Below are 18,962 nucleotides of genomic sequence, written 5' to 3'. Positions count from 1 at the left end.
ACACACGTCTATGAAGTTAATGAAACAAGGGCTGTATTCCTTTGGGGTGGGGGAACTGTCAGGTGCAGCACCTAGAACAAGGATTAAAGCGCAAAGGCCAACCATTGAAGTCCCTGTGAGTGTCAGCGGTCGCTTTCCTAGTCAGGTCAGTTTCCTGGGTTTCTCTGCTTAAAAGAACTGGTGCCCTTTTCTTATCCTTGGCCTGCATAATGCCTCATAGGTGAGGAAACCACCCTGTAATGTACCATCTCTTGCCTCTTCTGTTACCTACCCCTAGACAAATGTTTATGGGTCAGCTCAGAGACGAAAAATGAGACCATTTGAAGGCTTCCAGCGCAAAGCTATTGTCATTTGTCCCACTGACGAGGACCTAAAAGACCGAACAATAAAGCGAACTGATGAGGAAGGGAAAGATGTCCCAGATCATGCAGTCTTGGAAATGAAAGGTAGGCGATGAGCGATTCCCAGGGGAGCATCTCAGTGGGTCCTTGGGGAAAAAGCTCCTCACGCAGTTTTTCCCTGCCCCGCTCCTTGATTTGTGTTTGCACCTCTCTTTGCTTCTGCTTGGTCTCCCCCGCCTAGTACAGCTGTGGATGGGAACACTGCCTATATCTCTCTTGTGGCAAGGTTTTCAGACTAGATGGGCCTGGAGCAGGGTGAGGAAGGGCATGTGTGGGGGCACATGCTAGAGGCCTGTATGGGCACCTGCTGGCCCCCACTGGGCGGGCTGACTGAGCAAGCCTTGGTTCGCTTCCCAGATTCCACCTGCCTGGCCTGCTCCCTGGGGTGAGGCCGGAGGAAGCATTTATCAACACTTTCGGCGCGCTTGACTACCCCTTCAGGAAAGGGAGAAGAGGTCTTTGTTAGCCGCTGGCCATTGTCAGAGGCTGAGGTTGGGGTCCTTTCTCACCTCTCTTGCTGACTACTCCAGTGTCCTGGTTGTGGAGGGCACCACACCTCAAAAGGTACTGACCTACTTGTTCCCTCTGGGGCCCTCCGCTCCTCCTAGCCAACTTCACGTTGCCGGACGTTGGCGACTTCCTGGATGAGGTGCTGTTCATTGAGCTGCAGCGGGACGAGGCAGACAAGCTGGTGAGGCAATACAACGAGGAGGGTCGCAAGGCCGGGCCACCCCCCGAAAAGCGCTTTGACAACCGAGGCGGCGGTGGCTTCCGGGGCCGCGGGGGTGGCGGCGGTTTCCAGCGCTACGACAACCGAGGTCCACCCGGGGGCAACCGAGGAGGCTTCCAGAACCGAGGGGGAGGCAGTGGTGGAGGAAACAACTACCGAGGAGGTGAGTTCTCCGCACGTCTGGTTGCTGGGTCAGAGCTGGGTTCTGTGACTTCGAACTTAGGCAGTAGGTGCAGCTTCCCCAGCACCAGCCCTGGGCTGTGCTCTAGGAGAGAGCCAGAATGAGTCAGACCCTGGGGCCCCAGGGCGCTGTTCCCACTGTCCTGCTTCCCCAGGCGCTTGCCCATCTGTATATCTCATTGCTGTCATTTTTGTGAATCTTCCCATCTGACCTTGAGACAAAGGGCCAGACTGAGTTTACTGTCAGTCCTGGGTCCCAGCTCAAACAAATGTAGGAGGGCGCTGAGAGAGGTTAATTTGTCCAGCTAAACTAGAGTTGGGATCAGGTGACCAGAAGCCTGAGTTCTTTGTGACTAAGTTAGGCTGTCTCTGCAATAAAGTATATAATCATAATTTAACAGGCATGTGCAACCACGTTTCGGTCTCATAGTGGATAGTTTGGGGTCACTCCTGACCTAGACACACACACCACCCTGTAGTGACAGTCCACAGGGTTTCTGGGCTTAATAGGAAAGCCCAAGGAGCCAGTCGGTGGGGGAGCAGGGCTCAAGAAAGGTCTCCTGAGATGCTGATGCCTGAGCTAAGGTCCAGAGGCTGGCAGGAGTTGGAAGAGGGAAGGGTCTCAGGCTTGAGACACTACTGCACAAGGGCTCAGAAGAGACTGGCCCGTTGGGACAAGCCTTCCAAGGACGGTCTTCTGTGCTTAGCGGCCCGTCTTCCAGAACATCTCTTCCAACTTGTTAATTAACTATTGAGATGCTCAGGACACAGTAGAAACCAAGACGGACCTTGAGCCGACAGTGATGACTGTTAACCAAGGCAGGATGGGGGAGTTTGTCTGGGGGTCTGGGGGCTCCCAGAGGGGGTGCTTTGTTTGTTCATTGGATGGAGCTTCTGCTCTGTGCCTGGGCACCCTGTGGCTGCAGCAGTCACCAGGTCAGCCCAGCTCCTGTGGGTCCCACTCGAGAATGACAGGCCTGTCATCTGGTTTCTCCACCGCAGGTTTCAACCGCAGCGGAGGTGGTGGCTACAACCAGAACCGCTGGGGTAACAATAGCCGGGATAACAACAACTCCAACAACCGAGGCAGCTACAACCGAGCTCCGCAGCAGCAACCACCTCCTCAGCAGCCGCCACCGCCACAGCCACCACCACAGCAGCCACCGCCACCACCCAGCTACAGCCCTGCCCGGAACCCACCAGGGGCTGGCAGCTACAGCAAGAACAGCAGCATCCCTGGCTCGATTGCCAGTACCAGCACCCCCACTGTCAGCAGCTACAGCCCTCCACAGGTGAGAGGGGGTGGGACGGGGAAGTCACCAGCACCTGCTTCAGCCCATGTCTGCTGCCAGCCGCCTGCAGGTCCCTGCAGCAAGTGCATTTCTCTTGGCATTGTCACTGGTTCTCTGAGTCCCCAAGAGAGCACCTAGTGGGAGCTGTCCCTTGTCCAGGCCGGAATGGGCTAATCCCCTTGTCTTCAGGGTGAGGCGGCAGGCCCTGAGGTTGGAGAGGACTTGCCCTCTGCTGGAAGGCCTTCACGGGGAGCCCTGACAGGCCCTGTCAATCAGAGCAGTCCCCTTTCATTGCGCAGCCGTTCCCTGGATCCCTTTCACAGGCCAGGCCTGGGAACAGCTGCCAGGAGACAGATGAATGGTTCTCTATTCCTGACCTAACCAGAATATTTCGTAGAACAGGAGTTGAGCAGGCACAAGTTCAAACCCCAGACCTCAAACATTCTGGTTTTGTGACCTTGGACAGACAGCCTCACCTCTCTGGTCTTCACTTTTCTCATGGGGGACTGGGGTTATTAATAGAACTCACATCCTGGGTTTGTTGTGGAGGTGGGTGGTGGCCTTACAGCTCCAGGAGACGGGCTGTGGAGGTGGACAGACCTGCGGTCAGGGCCTGGTCCTGCTACCTCTCAGCTGTGTGACTCGACCCAGTCAGTGACCTCACTTCCCCGGCTCTCAGCTTCCTCCCTCAGTACAGTGAGGCTGGTGGGGGTGGGTGGGCTGGGTTGGTGATCCAGCCTGCACGCCGGACACCCTGAGGAAACAGCTACGACTGTTTTTCTCAGCAGCTGTTCTCATAACGACTGCCAGTTTACTGAGCACTCAGTGGTTCGTGCACACAAGCTTATTGGATACACAAGGCAATCGAAGGGTAGTTCTTTTGTAATTTCTTTTTACAAGGGTTAAACAACCTGGGCTTTCAGGAGATGCCTATGGCTAACCCACCTCCCTCTCCGTCCTCTACCTCCACCAGGGAAGTCTTTTTGTGGGCCCACTGCTTACAAAGGCCCTTCATCTTAGCTGAGCTGGCCATTTCACAGCTCTGGGGTTTTTTTCCTGCTTTCCAGCCAAGTTACAGCCAGCCACCCTACAACCAGGGAGGTTACAGCCAGGGCTATACAGCTCCACCGCCTCCACCTCCACCACCACCTGCCTACAACTACGGGAGCTACGGCGCCTACACCCCAGCCCCATATACCCCGCCGCCGCCACCCACCGCACAGACCTACCCTCAGCCCAGCTATAACCAGTATCAGCAGGTAGGTGCCGGGCAGGGTTGAAGAGGAATGGAGAGACTTGTGGATGTGTATTCCCAGACTTGAGTCCCTGCTTATCCAAAGAGGGGCAGCCGGAAGGCGTCCATCTGATGTAGTCAGTTCGTGTGGAGACCACTTCTGCCCTAGCTGCTAAACAGCTGGTATCTGAGCCCCGCCCCCCAGTGCAGTGAAGCTTCCTGGTCCTGTCTCAGCCCCGTTGCTGTGTCCATTCTGATGATTGGTGTTAGGCCACCATTCTGTGGTTAAGTATTTTGAATGTGGAATTCACCTACACCTGTGAGGGCTTAGACTGGCAGGCCAGGAGACTGGGTTTCAGTCCCTCAGTGCCCGCTGATCAGACCAACATCGGGCCAATCCCCCTTGTTCTCCCTAGGCACCTTGAATTCTGTCAGGGGACCTGTGCGTCAGCTATTGTTGCTGCGCCCATCTGTGCCCTGGGTGAGGGGGGTGGGGAGGGGCCGTGTACAGGTCTAGATGAGAGTCAACTTGGTACTCTTGGTTTCTCCTCAGTATGCCCAGCAGTGGAACCAGTACTATCAGAACCAGGGCCAGTGGCCACCCTACTACGGGAACTACGACTACGGGAGCTACACCGGGAACACACAGGGGGGCACGAGCACTCAGTAGCAGTGTGACCCGGAGGCCCCTGCCGGCTTCCTCCACCAGCGCCCACCTCGATCCCTCGTCTGCCCCACAGGGTCCTGTGGTGCTGGGGGACAGGTCAACCCAGGGCTGCCTCCCTTCTGAGGGGCTTCTTCCCCCAGAGGGCTGGGCATTTTTCTCTGGATTCAAACAACAGTGACCTTTTATTTTCTCTTTCTCTCCCTACCTCCTCCCTCCTCCTCTTTCTCCCTCCTTTTTGACTAAAGGCACCCCTCCCTTCCCCTCCTCTGGTCATATGGTGACTGGGGGGAACTTCCTGTCCACTGTCCCAGCCCTGCTCCAGCCTCTCAGCTTCCCAGGCCCTCATGCAGTTGGTTGTAAATTCTTCCAGGAGCTGTTTTACTGTCTACTTTTCAGGATTAAAAAAAAATCAAAAATTTAAAAAAAAATTTAAAAAAGCAAAGTGTGGAGGGAGGAAGCAGTGACATTTTTTTGGTAATTATGCTTTTTTTAATTTTTAGAATTTGTCTGTTTTTACTGTGGGTCGGCTGTTGATATTTCATCAGGATAACCGTTACTTGAGTTCAAGCAACCAACAAAGAGCCACACCCTCAAAACAAAACCACAAAATCATCTTTAACCTAACTTTTTATACGATGTCTCAGTTTCCCCGTACGTAACTTTGCACACAAGCTTCTGTGTTGAGTTGAATTGTAACTGCTTTTTGTATTTGGAGAGAGTGTGACTATTGAACTTGAAACCTTTTATTCCAGGCGTCTTGGTAGTTTCTGGTGGGATAAATCGGGCAAGAGGGAAAAAGGGGAGGTGCAGGGACGGGACTCCTTCCCTTTAGAGTATGAAATTTCTCCCACTGCCTCCTCTCCAGAGATCTCCCACGTGCCAGACCTAAACATTTCTCCTACAGTGATCCTCTGATTATTTTTACTTCCCCTTGACCCATTTGTTTTTAACAGGATTTTAACAAACTGCACTTATTAAGAAATGTGTTTGCCCTGTTTTGTTTTGTTTTGTTTTGTTCTGTTTCAATAAAACATGGCACCTCCTAGCAGGAAGGAAGAAGGGTTGAAACCTTGAAGCATTACTGCAGTTGGCCTTTAATTGTGGTGGGGCCTTTTCAAGGGGAATTTATCTACTCATTCATTAAACTCTTGTTGAGGGATTCATGTGCCTGGCCCTGTTTTTGGTGCTGGGGCTGCCCCCTTAAACTTGGGGCTCAGTTTAAAACCCACTAGCTTCTTTTTGAAGTTGTTCTCTGATCCCTGCCCTTTCCAGTCCACTCACAGCCCCAGATCTCCAGGAATCAGTATAGAAGGCACGGAACCAGGTCCTTCGGTGTGAAGGGTGAGGTAAGACCAGTGGGTTGGACACTGAGGCTGGTTGGTCTCTTGGGGGTCATCACTGGGTGCAATGGCTTTTCCACTTCAACCCTGGCCTGTGAGCTGCACATAGGATAGTCTGCCTTTGCACCTGGATCCAGTCTAGTGGAGATACCAGAAGCCTCTTTATCCAGGCAATCAATAGGTTAGGTACTTGCTCAGTTCCTTACCTGGTCTGGATGGTGCTAGGGTACACAGCATGACCAAGACAGTCCTGGACCCTGGGCTCCCAGCCCAGAAGTAACTGTGATGATGGCACCAAGCCTGGGGTGAGGGGGGATGGTGTGAGGTGCGGGCTTCCTGAGGGGGGAGGGGTTTGTTTGTTTTTAAGACAGGGAAAGAAGTATCAGTGTGGAATTGCCTCTCCCACACCTGCTACTGGGGGCCTGACTGGGAATGGAACCGGCAACCCTTAGGTTCGCACTCGGTCCACTGAGCCACACCAGTCAGGACAAAGGATCTTTTTCTTTCTAAGAGTGGGAGACAAACAGTGTGAGAGGAAAACATTGATCATTTGCTTCCTGTGTATACCCTAACTGGAGACCAAACATGCAACCCAAGCATGTGCCTTGACCCAGAAGCAAACTGGCAAACTTGCCTGATAGGATGACACCTACTACACCAATGGGGAAAGAAGGAAATATTTTTAAATAGGAGTAAGTCAGGGTAAAGGACATTCTGGTGGTATTCTCACAGCCTATCATCCTTCCCCAGCAACTTGGGTCATTCATTCATTCCCTCTGGAGAAGCTGTGTTCCCAGCCCCTTTTGAGGGGACAGTGCTAGAGGCACAGGAGTGGACGGTTCAGCCACTCCTGCACAGGAAGTCTAAACTTTGTGAAGGGGACACAGGTTACCAAAAAAAAAGGAGAAAGGCCAACTCGTTTTCAGGTCAGGGTGGGTGGGATATCTGAAGTAACAAGAGTCGAGATGGGTGGCTAGTTGTATTAAAGGACTCGGGACTAAGTGCCCCCTCTCCCTGCTCAGGGAGGGCCTCCATCCAGTCCGCTAGTCTGGGAATCCCCTTAGGGACTCTGGTCCATATGCTGGGCAACCACCCCCTCTGCTGGCCGCCTGGTGATACGTCTAACTGCAGTCCCTACCTATCCCATGTGGCAAATATCCTGGGAATGCAAACTGCTCCTAGCGAGTGTCTGCGTTACTGCACCGGCCTCCTCACAGATCTCCCTTACCGCGAGTCTCTCACCCCATACTCCTGCCCCTTCCCCACAGGATACAGAGGCACTGAAGTTACTTTATAGGGTTTATGAGGCCCCGTGCGTGACCCCTCATGACCTCACTGGCTTCATCTTTTGCTGCTCCTCTGAACTCCGGGTTAGTGGTTCGGGTTAGTGGTTCGTTCCCAGGAGTCACAAGTTCCTTGAAGAATCTGTAAATGTCATGACTCAAATCTACATGTTTGTAGAATTTTGCATAAAGGTTTGCGAGGTTCTCAATTCAGTGCATCCCAATCAAGGCCTTCAATTAGAACTCGTTACTATTCCCGGGCCATACGAAGTCTTTGCAGCAACCAGAACTGTCCATATGTGTCCTCTCCTCTGGGTCTTTGCCTGACCCATACCCCTGCATGAGACCAATCCCTACCTCCCTATCTCTTGTCCTGATTAATCTTTCAGGTAGCTTGGGCATCTCGTCCTCCCAAAAGAAGACTTCCCTGGGCCCCCGGAATGGCAGCTCTCTTAGGCCCCTCGATCCATCAGAGCCCTGACACTCACTGGTGACATGTTGGTCTACTGTGGTAACACACTGAATCCCTATCTAAGGCAAGTCAGTTTTCTAAGGCCACGGTTTTCTTCCTCCACATCCGCAAATTGTCCTGGTCCTCACCACCTATCTCATGCTAGCCAGGGGATGGGTGTGATGACAGAGCAAAGACAAAGCTTAGTAAATATTCTCTGAAATGAGAGAAGTGGATACACTGAGACCTAAACTAGAGCACAAACCCTTTGAAGCCCTGAAGGCTTTCTCATCCAACTAACAATTCATCCACCCTAAAATAAAGCGAGCCGGGCTCTAGAGTCCCAGCAGTGAACAGGTTGAACAATGGTTCATCTCCCTCCTGATCCTGCAATTTCTCAGAGTGTGGGGTGCGGTTGAAGGGTGCGGAACGGAAGGGCACCTCTAACAAGGGCCCTTTTTCTTGCTGGCTGCGGAGCGAGGCACGCATGCGCATAGGAAGGTCCGTTTTTGGCCCGGAACTTTGGTTACGGGAGCAGCGGAACATCGGGACTGCGTAGTGTGCTCAGCCGGAAGTAGCCGCTGAGGGCATGGGTTGGACTATTTTGTGCTAAACGTACGGTGGCGGTTAAATGAGCGTAAAAAATTAGGATGGAAGCTGTGGCGACTGCAGCGGCCACTAGAGAGCCCGATGAAGGTGAGCTCCAGGCGACTCTGAGGCGGCGGGAGGATGGGGCTGCGATGTCTTTGTGAAGTGATTCCCAAAGCGCGAAGGAGGACTCTTTATGGAGATACACCTGCCCCAAGGCTCACCTGTCCCTTCACCACTTTGTTCAGATTCACCCCTCTCGTTGCGGGCTGAATTCGGCCTCCTTTACCCCATCCCCTTCCGCGAAATTAACCTCTTTCGCGTTCCAGTCTAGCCTTTTCCATGTCCCACTCTAAGCCGATTCCTTGATAGGCTAATTCGCAGGTAACGTGAACTTCTCTCCTGCCTCGGGCTTCCTCTACCATTGTCTCAGCCAGCCTTGCTTTCTCAAGTTGCCTCCTTCGTTTTGTCAAACTGACCCTTCCCTCTCCCTAGACTAACCCTCCTCCTGACCCATGCAAACTCTACTTATCCCAGACTAGCGGCTTCCCCCATTTCATTCCACTTCCTCTTCCCCCAAAGGTCACGTCTCCTCTGCCACCTCGGGGTCCTTAATCTATTTCTGTGCTCCCCCATTCTGTCTCCTTTGCATTTTGAGGCTTCTGATGCCTTCCCATGTATATCTAAACTGCTTTTGTTTCACTCATCTTAAAATTCCATCCTGCCTCTTCAGAATAATCCCATGTAAAGTGAGGTGTGGTTGGCAGGCAGAAACATCACTGGCCAAGAATTGGTCATTGTTGAAGCTGAACGATGGAAGAGTGAAGGGTTGAACTCTACTTTTGTGCATGTTTGAAATTTTACATAATAAAATCTTTTGACCTAAAAAGAAAATCTGTCCCTTGATCTCATGTTCTCTTCCAGAAACCATCTGTCTCTCCCAAGAGTCCCCGGTACTTGCTTCCACTTGCTCACCTCCCACCCACTGCAGTCTGGCTTTTACCTTCTGAAACTGCTCTGCTTAGGGTGCCCCGTGACCTCCCTGTGTCACCCTGTTCAATTTTTTCTCATTAGAAGACATGGAGAATCCAATGCCATTTACCTTTCCGTCCTTCTTTAACGTGTTTTTTAAAGATTGTATTTATTTTTTAGAGACGGGAAGGGAGGGAGAAAGAGAGGGAGAGAAACATCAATGCGCCAGAGATCCATTGATCGGTTGCCTCTCACACGCCCCCAACCAGGACATGACTCACAACCCAGGCATGTGCCCTGACTGGTAATTGAATTGGCGACCTTTTGGCTCACAGGCCGCACTCAGTCCACTGGGCCACACCAGCCAGGGTGTTCTTTAACGTTTTCCCTTGGTTTCTCTGACACCCTTCTTTCCAATTGTTTTCTTGTCAGCCTCTATTAGTTTGCTATGGCTGCTGTAGTGAATTATCACAAACTAGGTGGTTAAACCAACAGAAATTTATTCTCTTGACAGTTCTGGGGGCCAGCAGTCTGAAATCGGTATCACTGAGCTGATACTTAGGTGTCAGCAAGACCGCAGACGGGAACCTCAAAGGCTCTAGGGGAGAACCCATTCCTTGTCTCTTCCACTTTCTGGCAGCTCCTGGAATTCCTTGGATTGTGGCCACGTCACTCCAATCTCTGCTTCCGTCTGTCTTCACACTGCCATCTCCTCCATGTGTGTCAAATCTTGGGCTCTTTCTTATGGGACACTTGGGATGGCACTTAGGACCCACCTGGATAATGCAAGAGAGTCTCCCCATCTTGGGATGCTTAACTTAGTCACATCTGCAAGATCCTTTTGTTGTTGTCATTGCCTATATAAGGTTACATTCCAGGTTCGAGGAACTAAAACATGGCTATCTTTTAGGGGGCCATTTTTTAGCTTTTCACAGGCATAGCTTCTCTCAATTCGGTCAGGGCTCTCTCCTAGCCCCTTTTCTCATCCCTCACACACACGCCCTGCCCCTGTCCTCCCCATGACCTCTTGTTTCCTTCAGCTTTAATTGTTTTCTGTAACTCTCACAACTCTGTCCCCAGCCCAGCACTTCTCTCCTGAGAAGTCTAGTCCCAGGTACCACTGGTCTCTTAGATGCCTCCCCTTGGGTGTCCCCTGATACATGTCCCAACCTGGCCTCAGCATTCAACATCTTCCCTCTCACCTGCTCCTCATCCACATCTCTATCTAAGTCACAGCTTGACTAGGCCAGGAGCCAGAGTCCCAATCTTAACTGGATGCCTCCCTCACCTCCCAGCCCTTCAGCCCAGGGCTTATCTACTTGGCCTCCCAGGCGTCTGTCTGACCACCACCCCTCCTGTCCCCTCCTCGGCAGGCCCTGCCCTGGTCCAGCGCACTCTTGTGTTGCCAGTGAGTAAAGCCCTGCCTGAAACCTGTGCACCTGCAACTCTCACCCCCTTGCTCTTCCCCACCCCAGCCAAGCCACCTAAAGGAGTTGTCTGTACTTTTTGGCTTCACTTGGCTCCTGCTTGCTGCAGCCTAGCACCACTTCCCACTGCTTTGGAGAAGCAGCTCTCACCCAGGTTTGCCTAGGGCTCCGCTGCCTTCTTTCCGGTGCCTGTATTGTCTTTGATCTTGCCTATTTCCCCCATCGCCTGGAGGCTTCTCCCGGGCAGGAGCTGGACTGGATTCCTCCTGTGACTCCTCCACATTACCCAGCTCAGGGCCTTGAAGAGATTTACAATTCCCAAAGAGCAGTCGGATGAATTGTAAATGAGTAGGAGAGGACGAATGAGTGAGTGAGTGAACATTAAATTTCCTGAACAAATGAAAAGACAAAGAATCGAGTGAATCTGTGAATGAGGTGGTAGAGGAACAGGTAACCACCCCAAATGCACTCCTGCCTCAGGGCCTTCGCACTGGCTGTTCCCTCTGCCTGGACTCTTCTCCCCCAGAAATCTCATGGCTCAGTCCCTCACCACCTCACACCTCTACTAAAATGTCACTCTTTTCCGCAAGCTTTCTCTCTCAAAATTGCAGCCCCTCTCCCCATCACCCCTCCTTCCACCTGTATTTTTTTTTTTTGCACAGCTCTTGGAACCACCAGACACACTGTATGTTTTCTAACACATACTATGTTTTTAGTAGTTATGTTTTTAATTATCTGTGTCCCCCACTAAAATGTCAACTTCTTGTCTACTGTGGTACCTCGAGGGCCTAACACTGTGCCCAGATTAGAGTAGGCGCTCAATAAATGTGAAGTGAGTGAGGGTCTGAGCACCCACTCCCCCTCCCCTGCTCCTGCCCCCGGATTAAGAAATCTCCCCTTTCCCCACAGGCTGCACGGGTCCCAGTCCTAGGCATTGGGGAGAGCTGAGCTGGGTGCCGGTTCCATCCAGACCCCTGGACAAGGAGGGAGCAGCAGCAGGAGAGCCCAGGGCCCTGGATGACGTCCCCTCTGGGGCCGAGAACACGGAAGTGAGCGCTATGCTGCGGGCTGTGGCTGCCAGCCCCCTGCCCGTGTGCAGCCAGCAGCAGGGGGAGCCTGACCTGACTGAGCAGGAGAAGGTGGCCATCCTGGGCCAGCTCTACCACGAGAAGCCACTGGTGTTCCTGGAGCGTTTCCGAACAGGCCTCCGCGAAGAACACCTGACCTGCTTTGACCATTTGCGTGGTGACCATCGTGCAGACTTCTACTGTGCCGAAGTGGCCCGGCAGGGCACTGCCCGACCCCGCACCCTGCGCACCCGCCTGCGTAACCGGCGCTACGCTGCCCTGCGTGAGCTCATCCAAGGTGTGGGGGCAGATGGGCTGGATGGGAAGGGAAACTGAGGCAGAGCGAATAAGGAGGATGCAAAAGCAGAAACACAGACAGAGATCCTGGGAGAGAAGTGTTGCGACAGGGGACGCAGGGGAGGACTGATACACATGTGAAGTGATGGGGTGAGGCCGACAGACTAGATAAACAGAGATGTGGGGGAAGAGAGTGGGAATGGCAGAGGTACTGCTGCAGGTCTGTGGGCCGAGGGTGCAGCACCTCTCACCGTGGTGACTGGTTGTCTCAGGAAAATCAGATCCCTCCCTCCCACTGGACACAAAGACGTTGTTGGAAAACGGGGGGGGGGGGTGTTTGTGACCCCGAGGACACAAAGGCCCTTGAAAACAAGACAGGTGAAAAGCATGAAGGCAAACATCAGTATGTTTGGCCACAGCATGACAAGTGTTCTGTGACCAAGGACCCCAGAACTAGAGAGTGAATGAAGCAGAGAGTAAGAAAGTTTCTGGTTAGGGAGACGGCACAGGCTGAGGGAAGTGGAAAGAGCAGGACACAGTGACAGATGAGCAAGATGACAACAGGAGAGATGATGAGTGAAGGGGGTTGGGTGACAGAAACTGGGGTCAGAGAAGGAGGGGGAGAAACTGAGACCCAGAAATGGGGCAGCAGTCAGCCAGGGAGAAGGAGGGAGAGAATAGAATCTGGTGGGAAACACCAAAGCCAGGGGTAAGAGAGAAGGCAAGATGCAAGGCAGGACAGGGGGGTCACACCTGAAGCCAGGATTTTGGCAGATTTCTACCCTACGCTTTGAAGGTTGGGCTAGGGCCAGTAGGTGGGAGGGGCCCGGCTCAGTTTAACTGTTACGTGAGGGACAGAGTTGCCCTGCAGAAACAGGCAGCCAGGAGAGATGCAGAGGACTGGGTCTGGGGTGGAGAGGGTGCCGGGCCTCCCTGGGGGTAGCTGCAGAGAGGAACACTAGGGAGAGGTGAGCCAGGCTCTGGAAGGCCAGCAGGCACACCACACCTGGGCAGAGGCCCTGCCCTACCTGGTCTTGTGCACACACATGCCGGCTCCGCACAGATGTACACTTATGTGCCCAGCAGTGCAGGGGTCTCCAGGTGTGTGTACCACAGCCAGATGGGGCTCAGCAAACAGGTACACAGCCTATAGCCTGTGCGTACACCTGCCCGCACACCCCGCATGCCAGCTGTACGTGCCTGTGGCAGTACCCTGACTCACGTGGGAGGGTGCAGGCAGGCGTTTGTCCACAGGCCCCAGGCCACCGATGCTGGGAGCCAGGGTGTTTATGAGTCTGACTGTGCACAGACATGCTAGGACACACGAGTACAGGTCCTCAGATGCGTGCGTGAGTACTGGTGGCCACACGACCTCAGGCATCTGCTTATTTTCCTACATATCTGAACTCGTACACACTCGCACACATGCTCACACCTCCCTACCAGTATGCTCACTCACACTCAGCCCCCAACCCCACACCCACCCTGCCCCCTCCTTGCAGGAGGCGAGTACTTCAGCGACGAGGAGATGCGGTTGCGGGCCCCACTGCTGTACGAGCAGTACATTGGGCAGTACCTCACCCAGGAGGAGCTCAGTGCCCGCACCCCAGCCCACCAACCACCCAGGCCCGGCTCCCACGGTGTGCCCGCTTGCCCGCTGTCTGACCTGCTGCTCCAGTCCTACCAGGAGCGGGAGCTGCAGCAACGGCTGCTCCAGCAGCAGGAGGAGGAAGAGGCCTGCCTGGAGGAGGAGGAGGAGGTGGAGGACAGCGACAAGGAAGGTAAGGGCCAGCGGCAGGTAGGCCCCAGTATCTGAACTCCACAGTCCTGGGCTTGCACACCTCCCCATTCCATGGCCCAGGCTGGGCCCCACCTGCAAGAGCAGACAGCGAGTCCCTCCCCCACCTGACCCAAATGCCCTCTGAGCCCTGGCCCTTCCCAGCCTTTCCAGCATCTATGTCCCCACTCCTCAAAAGCACCAATCCCTCGCTTCCAAGCCTTTGCACATGTCTTCTCCCCTGCTGGGAATGCCTTCCCTCCACCACCTTTCGGGTGCCCAGTCCTGGCCCTACTCTGCAGCCCCCAGAGCACTGGCTTGTTATTGTGTGTTCAGTGTATGCTCCCGGAGGGCAGGGGCTGGAGGCTTTTTGGTCACTGCTGTGTTCCCGGTGCTGCCCAGCACCAAGAAGCAGCTCTCTCGAGGCTGCATCCAGCGTCTGCCTCAGTGCGTCCTTCAGACACCTCCACTGTGGATGTCTCCCCCTACAGACGAGAGCTCCGGCCAAGACTCGGAGGCCTGGGTCCCTGACTCAGAAGAGAGGCTGATCTTGCGGGAGGAGTTCACCAGCCGGATGCACCAGCGCTTCCTGGACGGCAAGGACGGGGACTTTGACTACAGGTGCTCCCGTGCCCCTACCTCCCTGTCCCCCAGGCTAGCACTTCATAGGCCTCAGCCACATGCGCGACCTGAGGCACCTCTGTACCTCTGTGGGGCCTCAGAACAGGTCCAGGCCCACCAGCCTCAGGGTTGCAGATCAGCCACAGATCAGAGGGTGACCCTGGCCTTGGTTGTCCATCTGAGAGCCTCAGTCCTCTCCCCAAGCGTAAGGAGGGAATGAGCAGGGCTGACATGCAGCTCAGCATTGACACAGTGTTGAAACACTTCCACTCTGGCAAGTGGGGTGGCCTGGAAGATGCCACTACCTCCAGGCCTCACAAGTGCCCCAGGACCCCAGACCTTGCGCTGCAGGGCGTGACCCCTGGCAGAGTACTGTGTGGCAGGGAAGGGCCTGTGGTGGCTGCCCCTGCAGTGCTGGTGGGTAATTCCTCCAGTGTGACGCCAGGGCAAGACACATGGGCCGCCTGACTTGAAAAGGACTTTGCCATCAGGGAGGACACAGGAGGGTGAGACATCAAAATCGAAGTGAGCGGTTTTGTTGGCAAGGCAGTCCCTCACCTGTGGCCTGAACGCCAGCATGGCCGCAGGGGCTCTGGTTTGAAACCCAGCTCTGATGCCACGTGAACAAGCGGCCCTCTGGGCACACAGCAGCAGCACAGACTCGCCCAGCTCCGGAGTTGGGCCTGGCGGGTCCATGTCCCCCTGGGGCCAGCCTTGCGGCCCGAGTGCCCACAGAGCAGCGAGCAGAGTGCCTGGGCCATGGGCGCCCTCAGTGAGGACACTATTGCCATTGTAAAACCCGTGAGAACCCGGGCCTGTCCCGAGGAATGGAGAACGGTGGGGACCGAAGCCTGCCCCCTCCAGAGGGCACTGCTGGGCAGAGCGCCAAGCAGTCCTTCAAGCCTGCTCCGCCCAGGCTCTGAGACTAAAGCAGGGGACAAAATTGATGAGGGGTTGCCTGCCCTGAAGGGGGGTCCCACTGTAGTGAGGAAAACAAAGAAGCATCAAGCGTTCAGTGATCTTGGGCCACGAAGAACAGTGCAGGGAGGCGGGTGAGACGGTGGCTGGGGAAGGCTCTCTGAGCACAGACACCTGGGGGAAGAGCGTTCCTGGTGAGGCTGCTGGAGGGGCAGGAGGTCTCATCACAGGGAATGGGGCGTCCTGCGCGGGAGTGAGCTTGACCTAGGGGGTATTTGTGGTAGAGCCAGGCTCCTCACAGGTTAGGGTCACTTGTCACCTTAGGGCAGTTTCTGGGCCTCAGCACTGTTGATCTTGGGGCTGCATAATTCTTTGGGGGGGCCATTCTGTGTGTAGCAGCGTGCTGAATAGTGCCCCTGGCCCACCCACTGGCAGCGGGCAGCACCTCCCCAGTTGTGGCAACCAGATGTTCTCTGGGGGGACATTGCCCTTCTGGGTGAGAACCGGTGCCTTGACAATGTGGGCCCCATCGTTATCACATCACATCTGCCAGCTTTTCGGGAGAAACCAGAAGTTTTTGTGTAAACTCTCTGATTTGGAAAATGTTGCCTTTTGTTGGAAGCCCTGAGAGACCCAACGTGCCCCTCCAAGGAAGGGTTAGCTGGGACTTGGAGCTGCAGCGTGTGGCCTCTGACTACAGGACCAAGTCCCCTGCTTCTCTGGAGGTTGAGGGGCAGAGGCGGGGACTGGGGCCCAGGCGGAGCCAGCTCCTGACAGCACCCTCCTTCTACAGCGCAGTGGACGATAACCCCGACTTCGACAACCTGGACATCGTGGCCCGGGATGAGGAGGAGAGATACTTCGATGAGGAGGAGCCTGAGGACGCCCCCAGCCCGGAGCCAGATGGGGACTGATGGCCCGGCCGCCCCCCCTGCCCCGACCCAAACGAGGCAGCTGATGGGAGGCTGGCTCAGAGACTTTCTTCAGGGGCCCCACACAGCCGGCCCCTCGGTCTCTGGTCCCATCTAAGGCTGCCCCTCCGCCTGTGTCTGCAGTTCCCTGCCTGCCCCCGAGCCCCGCCCCGCCTCCCTGTCTCCACTGCTGTCTCTGGGTTTCCTTCTCTGTCGTTGGGTCACTTTCTCCTGCCTTTCTGTGTCCTGCTGTCGGAGCCTCCCTCTCTCCACCTTATTCTCTCCTCTGCCTTCCTGCTTCTCCCCCTTTCCCTGTGCTGTGGCCTCTGTCCCCGGTGCAGGGCGCAGGCCCTTCCCTCACAAGGCAGCAGGACTCTGTGGCTGGAGCCAGCCAGGCTGACACCAGTACCCACCTTGGGGTCCTCTGGCCCCTGGGCCCCAGAGCAGCCCACCGTCTAACTCCCAGCCCTTGTGCCGTCTTGGTCTCGCAGCCTTTCTCCCTCTGGGTTTCAGTGTCATTCCCAGTGTGCCCCTTGAGTGGGACCTCACTGCAGACAGGGGAGGACCAGAGGTGGCCACAGGTGTCACCTCTCCATCAGGACCTTGGCCTGGGAGGAGTGGGCAGGGGCAGCACTGGGCACCCTGGGCCTGCCAGCTTAGGTGTGGGGGGAGGGGCATAGGGAAGGGGAGCTCTCCCCTCCCGGCCCATGGCCCCCCTCTGCCCAGCCACAGTTTTCCCTTCCTTCACTTCCTTCGCCTCCCTCTCCTGTTTACACTCTCCAAATACTCACAGGCTGTTATCATGGGTCCTGAGTCATCCCACACACACAGGCTGCCCCTCGTCTCTGCCCCCAGCCAGCCACAGGGCCCGCCCCACAGAGCCCCCTGCCTCCCCAGGCTAATGAGAGCCAGATGGCCGCCTGGTGACTCAGCCGCTGGCCTGTGGGAACCCAGGCGTCCCGCCTTCCCATGCCCCCACACCCAGCTCATGCTCCCCTAGTAGACACATGGAAAAGGACTGTCTGCGGGAGGGCATGGCCAAGGGTTAGGGAGGCAGGATCTGGGGACTTGGTCCTGGGTACGGCAGCATCAGCGTCCTTTCGAGGCCAAGCCTGAGGGGCCTCCAAGCTGCCTCCGAGCACGAGGTCCAGAGTAAGCAGAGATCCCAAGGCATCCTGGGGCCATGGCTGTTCACCCCTGGGTCTCAGCTCTGCCCTCTGGGTCAACCAGAGTTGGAGCCAGACACGGAAAGTGAAAGCTAGAAGGGGCCAAGGGACATTCAGGCTGTTCAGTGAGACTTCAGCGAAGGAAAGTTGCGGTTTCTGAGCAGTTTACTTGGTGCCAGGCCCCAGCAAGGTGCCTGAGGCTGCACTGAGTACCCCAGACGTCCCTTGAAATTAGGGACTCAGCTCCTAGAGGGGACTGGGAAGCCCCGGCAAGGAGGGTGGCCATCAGCGATGGAAATGCTGGTCTAGAACCACAAGTCCGAGAGAGCTCTCTGGGGCCTGCCTGCCTGCCTGCTGTCAGGCCCCTCAGGGTGGACAGGTGACACAGTCACCCTCAGATGGGAAGTGGAGGCCAGCTGTGGGGGTGACAGCAGCTAATGGTCTGGGGGCCTCCTCTGGCACCAGGCCATCTTCCACGCAGACGTGAGGGAGCCATCCGGGAGGAGAAGGCAGCGCTCGAATCACAGACGTCACAGGGTCCTGTGGGCTGCATGCTGTCGCTAACCCACCTCCCAGAGGAGGCCCAATGGGACCGCGGGCCGGTCACAGGAGAGACCTTTGTCTCCTGGATGGGCACTCGGCTAGGAGCAGCCCCTGTTACGGGCATCAGTGCACATTTCTCAGCAGTCTATCATTCAGTCATTAAATTTGTGATATACTTTGCCATACATAGATTTGTTTGTTTATTTTAAGCGATGAGAGACCACAGTTGAGTAAGAAGTAGGGTGAGTCAGATGGTGAGATGCGAGCGTCAGTAGCTGAGACAGAGGTGGAGCTGGTCAAGAGGGACGAGGACAGACACATCCCCCAGGTCACAGCCTCAGAGCGGCTGGGACCTGGAGGTGCCCGAGTGGCCTGCCCCTCTCTCCCAGGTCGGGTTGGGGTGGGCGGAGAGGCTGAGTCAGGGAGGGAGGGCCCCCACCCCCAGTCTCCCGTCTGTCCTGCTAGCCACCGCCCCCGCTCCTCACCCCCATGGCTGACACCTCTGTGGGTCCTGCCAACGCCGACACGGCGACTCCCCGCCCCTCCCATGACCTGCGGGCTCTGTCCTTTGGCCGCTTCTCCCCTTCCTCTGCCCCCCACGCTCCTCTCTGTCACCCTCGCAGCGTCTCTGCCTCTGGCTGTCAGTGTTTCCCTTCAGGCCCTTCTCTCCCTCCTCGTCATTCCCTGCATCTTGAGCGGGAGTTTCTGTCACTGTCTGGTGACCCCATTTCCCCTGCCTTTCTGTCAGGGCCTCCCCTCACTGTCACTCGTGCACCTCTTCACCCTCATTTTTTCCTGTTTCTCTCCCTGCTGTCTCCCTTGGCCCAGCCCCCTCGCCCCGTCTCAGTCTCTGTCCCCTTTTCTCTGGCTCCCAAACCCTGGGAAGCCCAGAGGGGATGTCCAGGTTAGAGGTTCACTGATGGCCCCTGGGAGCCCAGAACCAGAGGTCGCCCCCACCCAGAAAGGGGACGGGAAGGGGCAGTGAGGTTGCGGCCTGTCTGGCCAGAAGGAAGTGTCTGTGCTGTGGCCTGGTCACCACCCCCCAAACTGGCCCCCAGGACCTGCCGGGCTGCCGCCGCCCCCAGACCGGGACAGAG

At 55.7% G+C, this 18,962-nt stretch overlaps 2 protein-coding genes across 4 annotated transcripts in view; both read left to right on the top strand.

Annotated features, from left to right (window-relative positions):
* The window catches only part of HNRNPUL1 (heterogeneous nuclear ribonucleoprotein U like 1), a 35,412-nt gene extending 29,749 nt beyond the window's left edge, over window positions 1-5,663 (top strand). For both annotated transcript variants that reach the window (XM_037039019.1, XM_037039021.1), the window contains exons 11-15: window positions 278-446; window positions 1,010-1,294; window positions 2,314-2,603; window positions 3,671-3,862; window positions 4,391-5,663. In XM_037039019.1, coding sequence (XP_036894914.1) covers window positions 278-446; window positions 1,010-1,294; window positions 2,314-2,603; window positions 3,671-3,862; window positions 4,391-4,507 — 1,053 coding nt within the window. In that variant the 3' untranslated portion in view covers window positions 4,508-5,663. The remainder of the gene's footprint in view (window positions 1-277; window positions 447-1,009; window positions 1,295-2,313; window positions 2,604-3,670; window positions 3,863-4,390) is intronic.
* A 2,342-nt stretch (window positions 5,664-8,005) lies between these two features.
* CCDC97 (coiled-coil domain containing 97) lies at window positions 8,006-18,050 on the top strand. Of its 2 annotated transcripts, XR_005065476.1 has the most exons (6): window positions 8,006-8,274; window positions 11,475-11,930; window positions 13,432-13,710; window positions 14,198-14,327; window positions 16,039-16,609; window positions 16,847-16,859. XR_005065476.1 is itself a non-coding variant. In XM_037038958.1 (5 exons), exons 1-5 carry the CDS (start codon window positions 8,229-8,231, stop codon window positions 16,157-16,159), a joined length of 1,032 nt encoding a protein of 343 aa, XP_036894853.1. In that variant the 5' UTR covers window positions 8,006-8,228; the 3' UTR covers window positions 16,160-18,050. The 2 variants fall into 2 exon arrangements, 1 of the variants encoding a protein (XP_036894853.1); XM_037038958.1 differs by having other exon boundaries at window positions 16,039-18,050.
* Window positions 18,051-18,962: the final 912 nt, after the last annotated feature.

Source organism: Sturnira hondurensis, unplaced genomic scaffold, assembly GCF_014824575.4.
Source record: "Sturnira hondurensis isolate 20B ecotype Veracruz unplaced genomic scaffold, ASM1482457v3 Scaffold0024912, whole genome shotgun sequence".
Classification (NCBI taxonomy): domain Eukaryota; kingdom Metazoa; phylum Chordata; class Mammalia; order Chiroptera; family Phyllostomidae; genus Sturnira; species Sturnira hondurensis.
Note: the sequence above shows the minus strand (reverse complement) of the source record. Positions and strands in the feature narration are given on the sequence as shown.

Coding starts and splice junctions, on each gene's coding strand:
- CCDC97 (XM_037038958.1), top strand. CDS start 8,229: ATGGAAGCTGTGGCGACTGCAGCGGCCACTAGAGAGCCCGATGAAG. Junction 8,275..11,474: donor CACTAGAGAGCCCGATGAAG/GTGAGCTCCAGG, acceptor CTTTCCCCACAG/GCTGCACGGGTCCCAGTCCT. Junction 13,711..14,197: donor GGAGGACAGCGACAAGGAAG/GTAAGGGCCAGC, acceptor CTCCCCCTACAG/ACGAGAGCTCCGGCCAAGAC.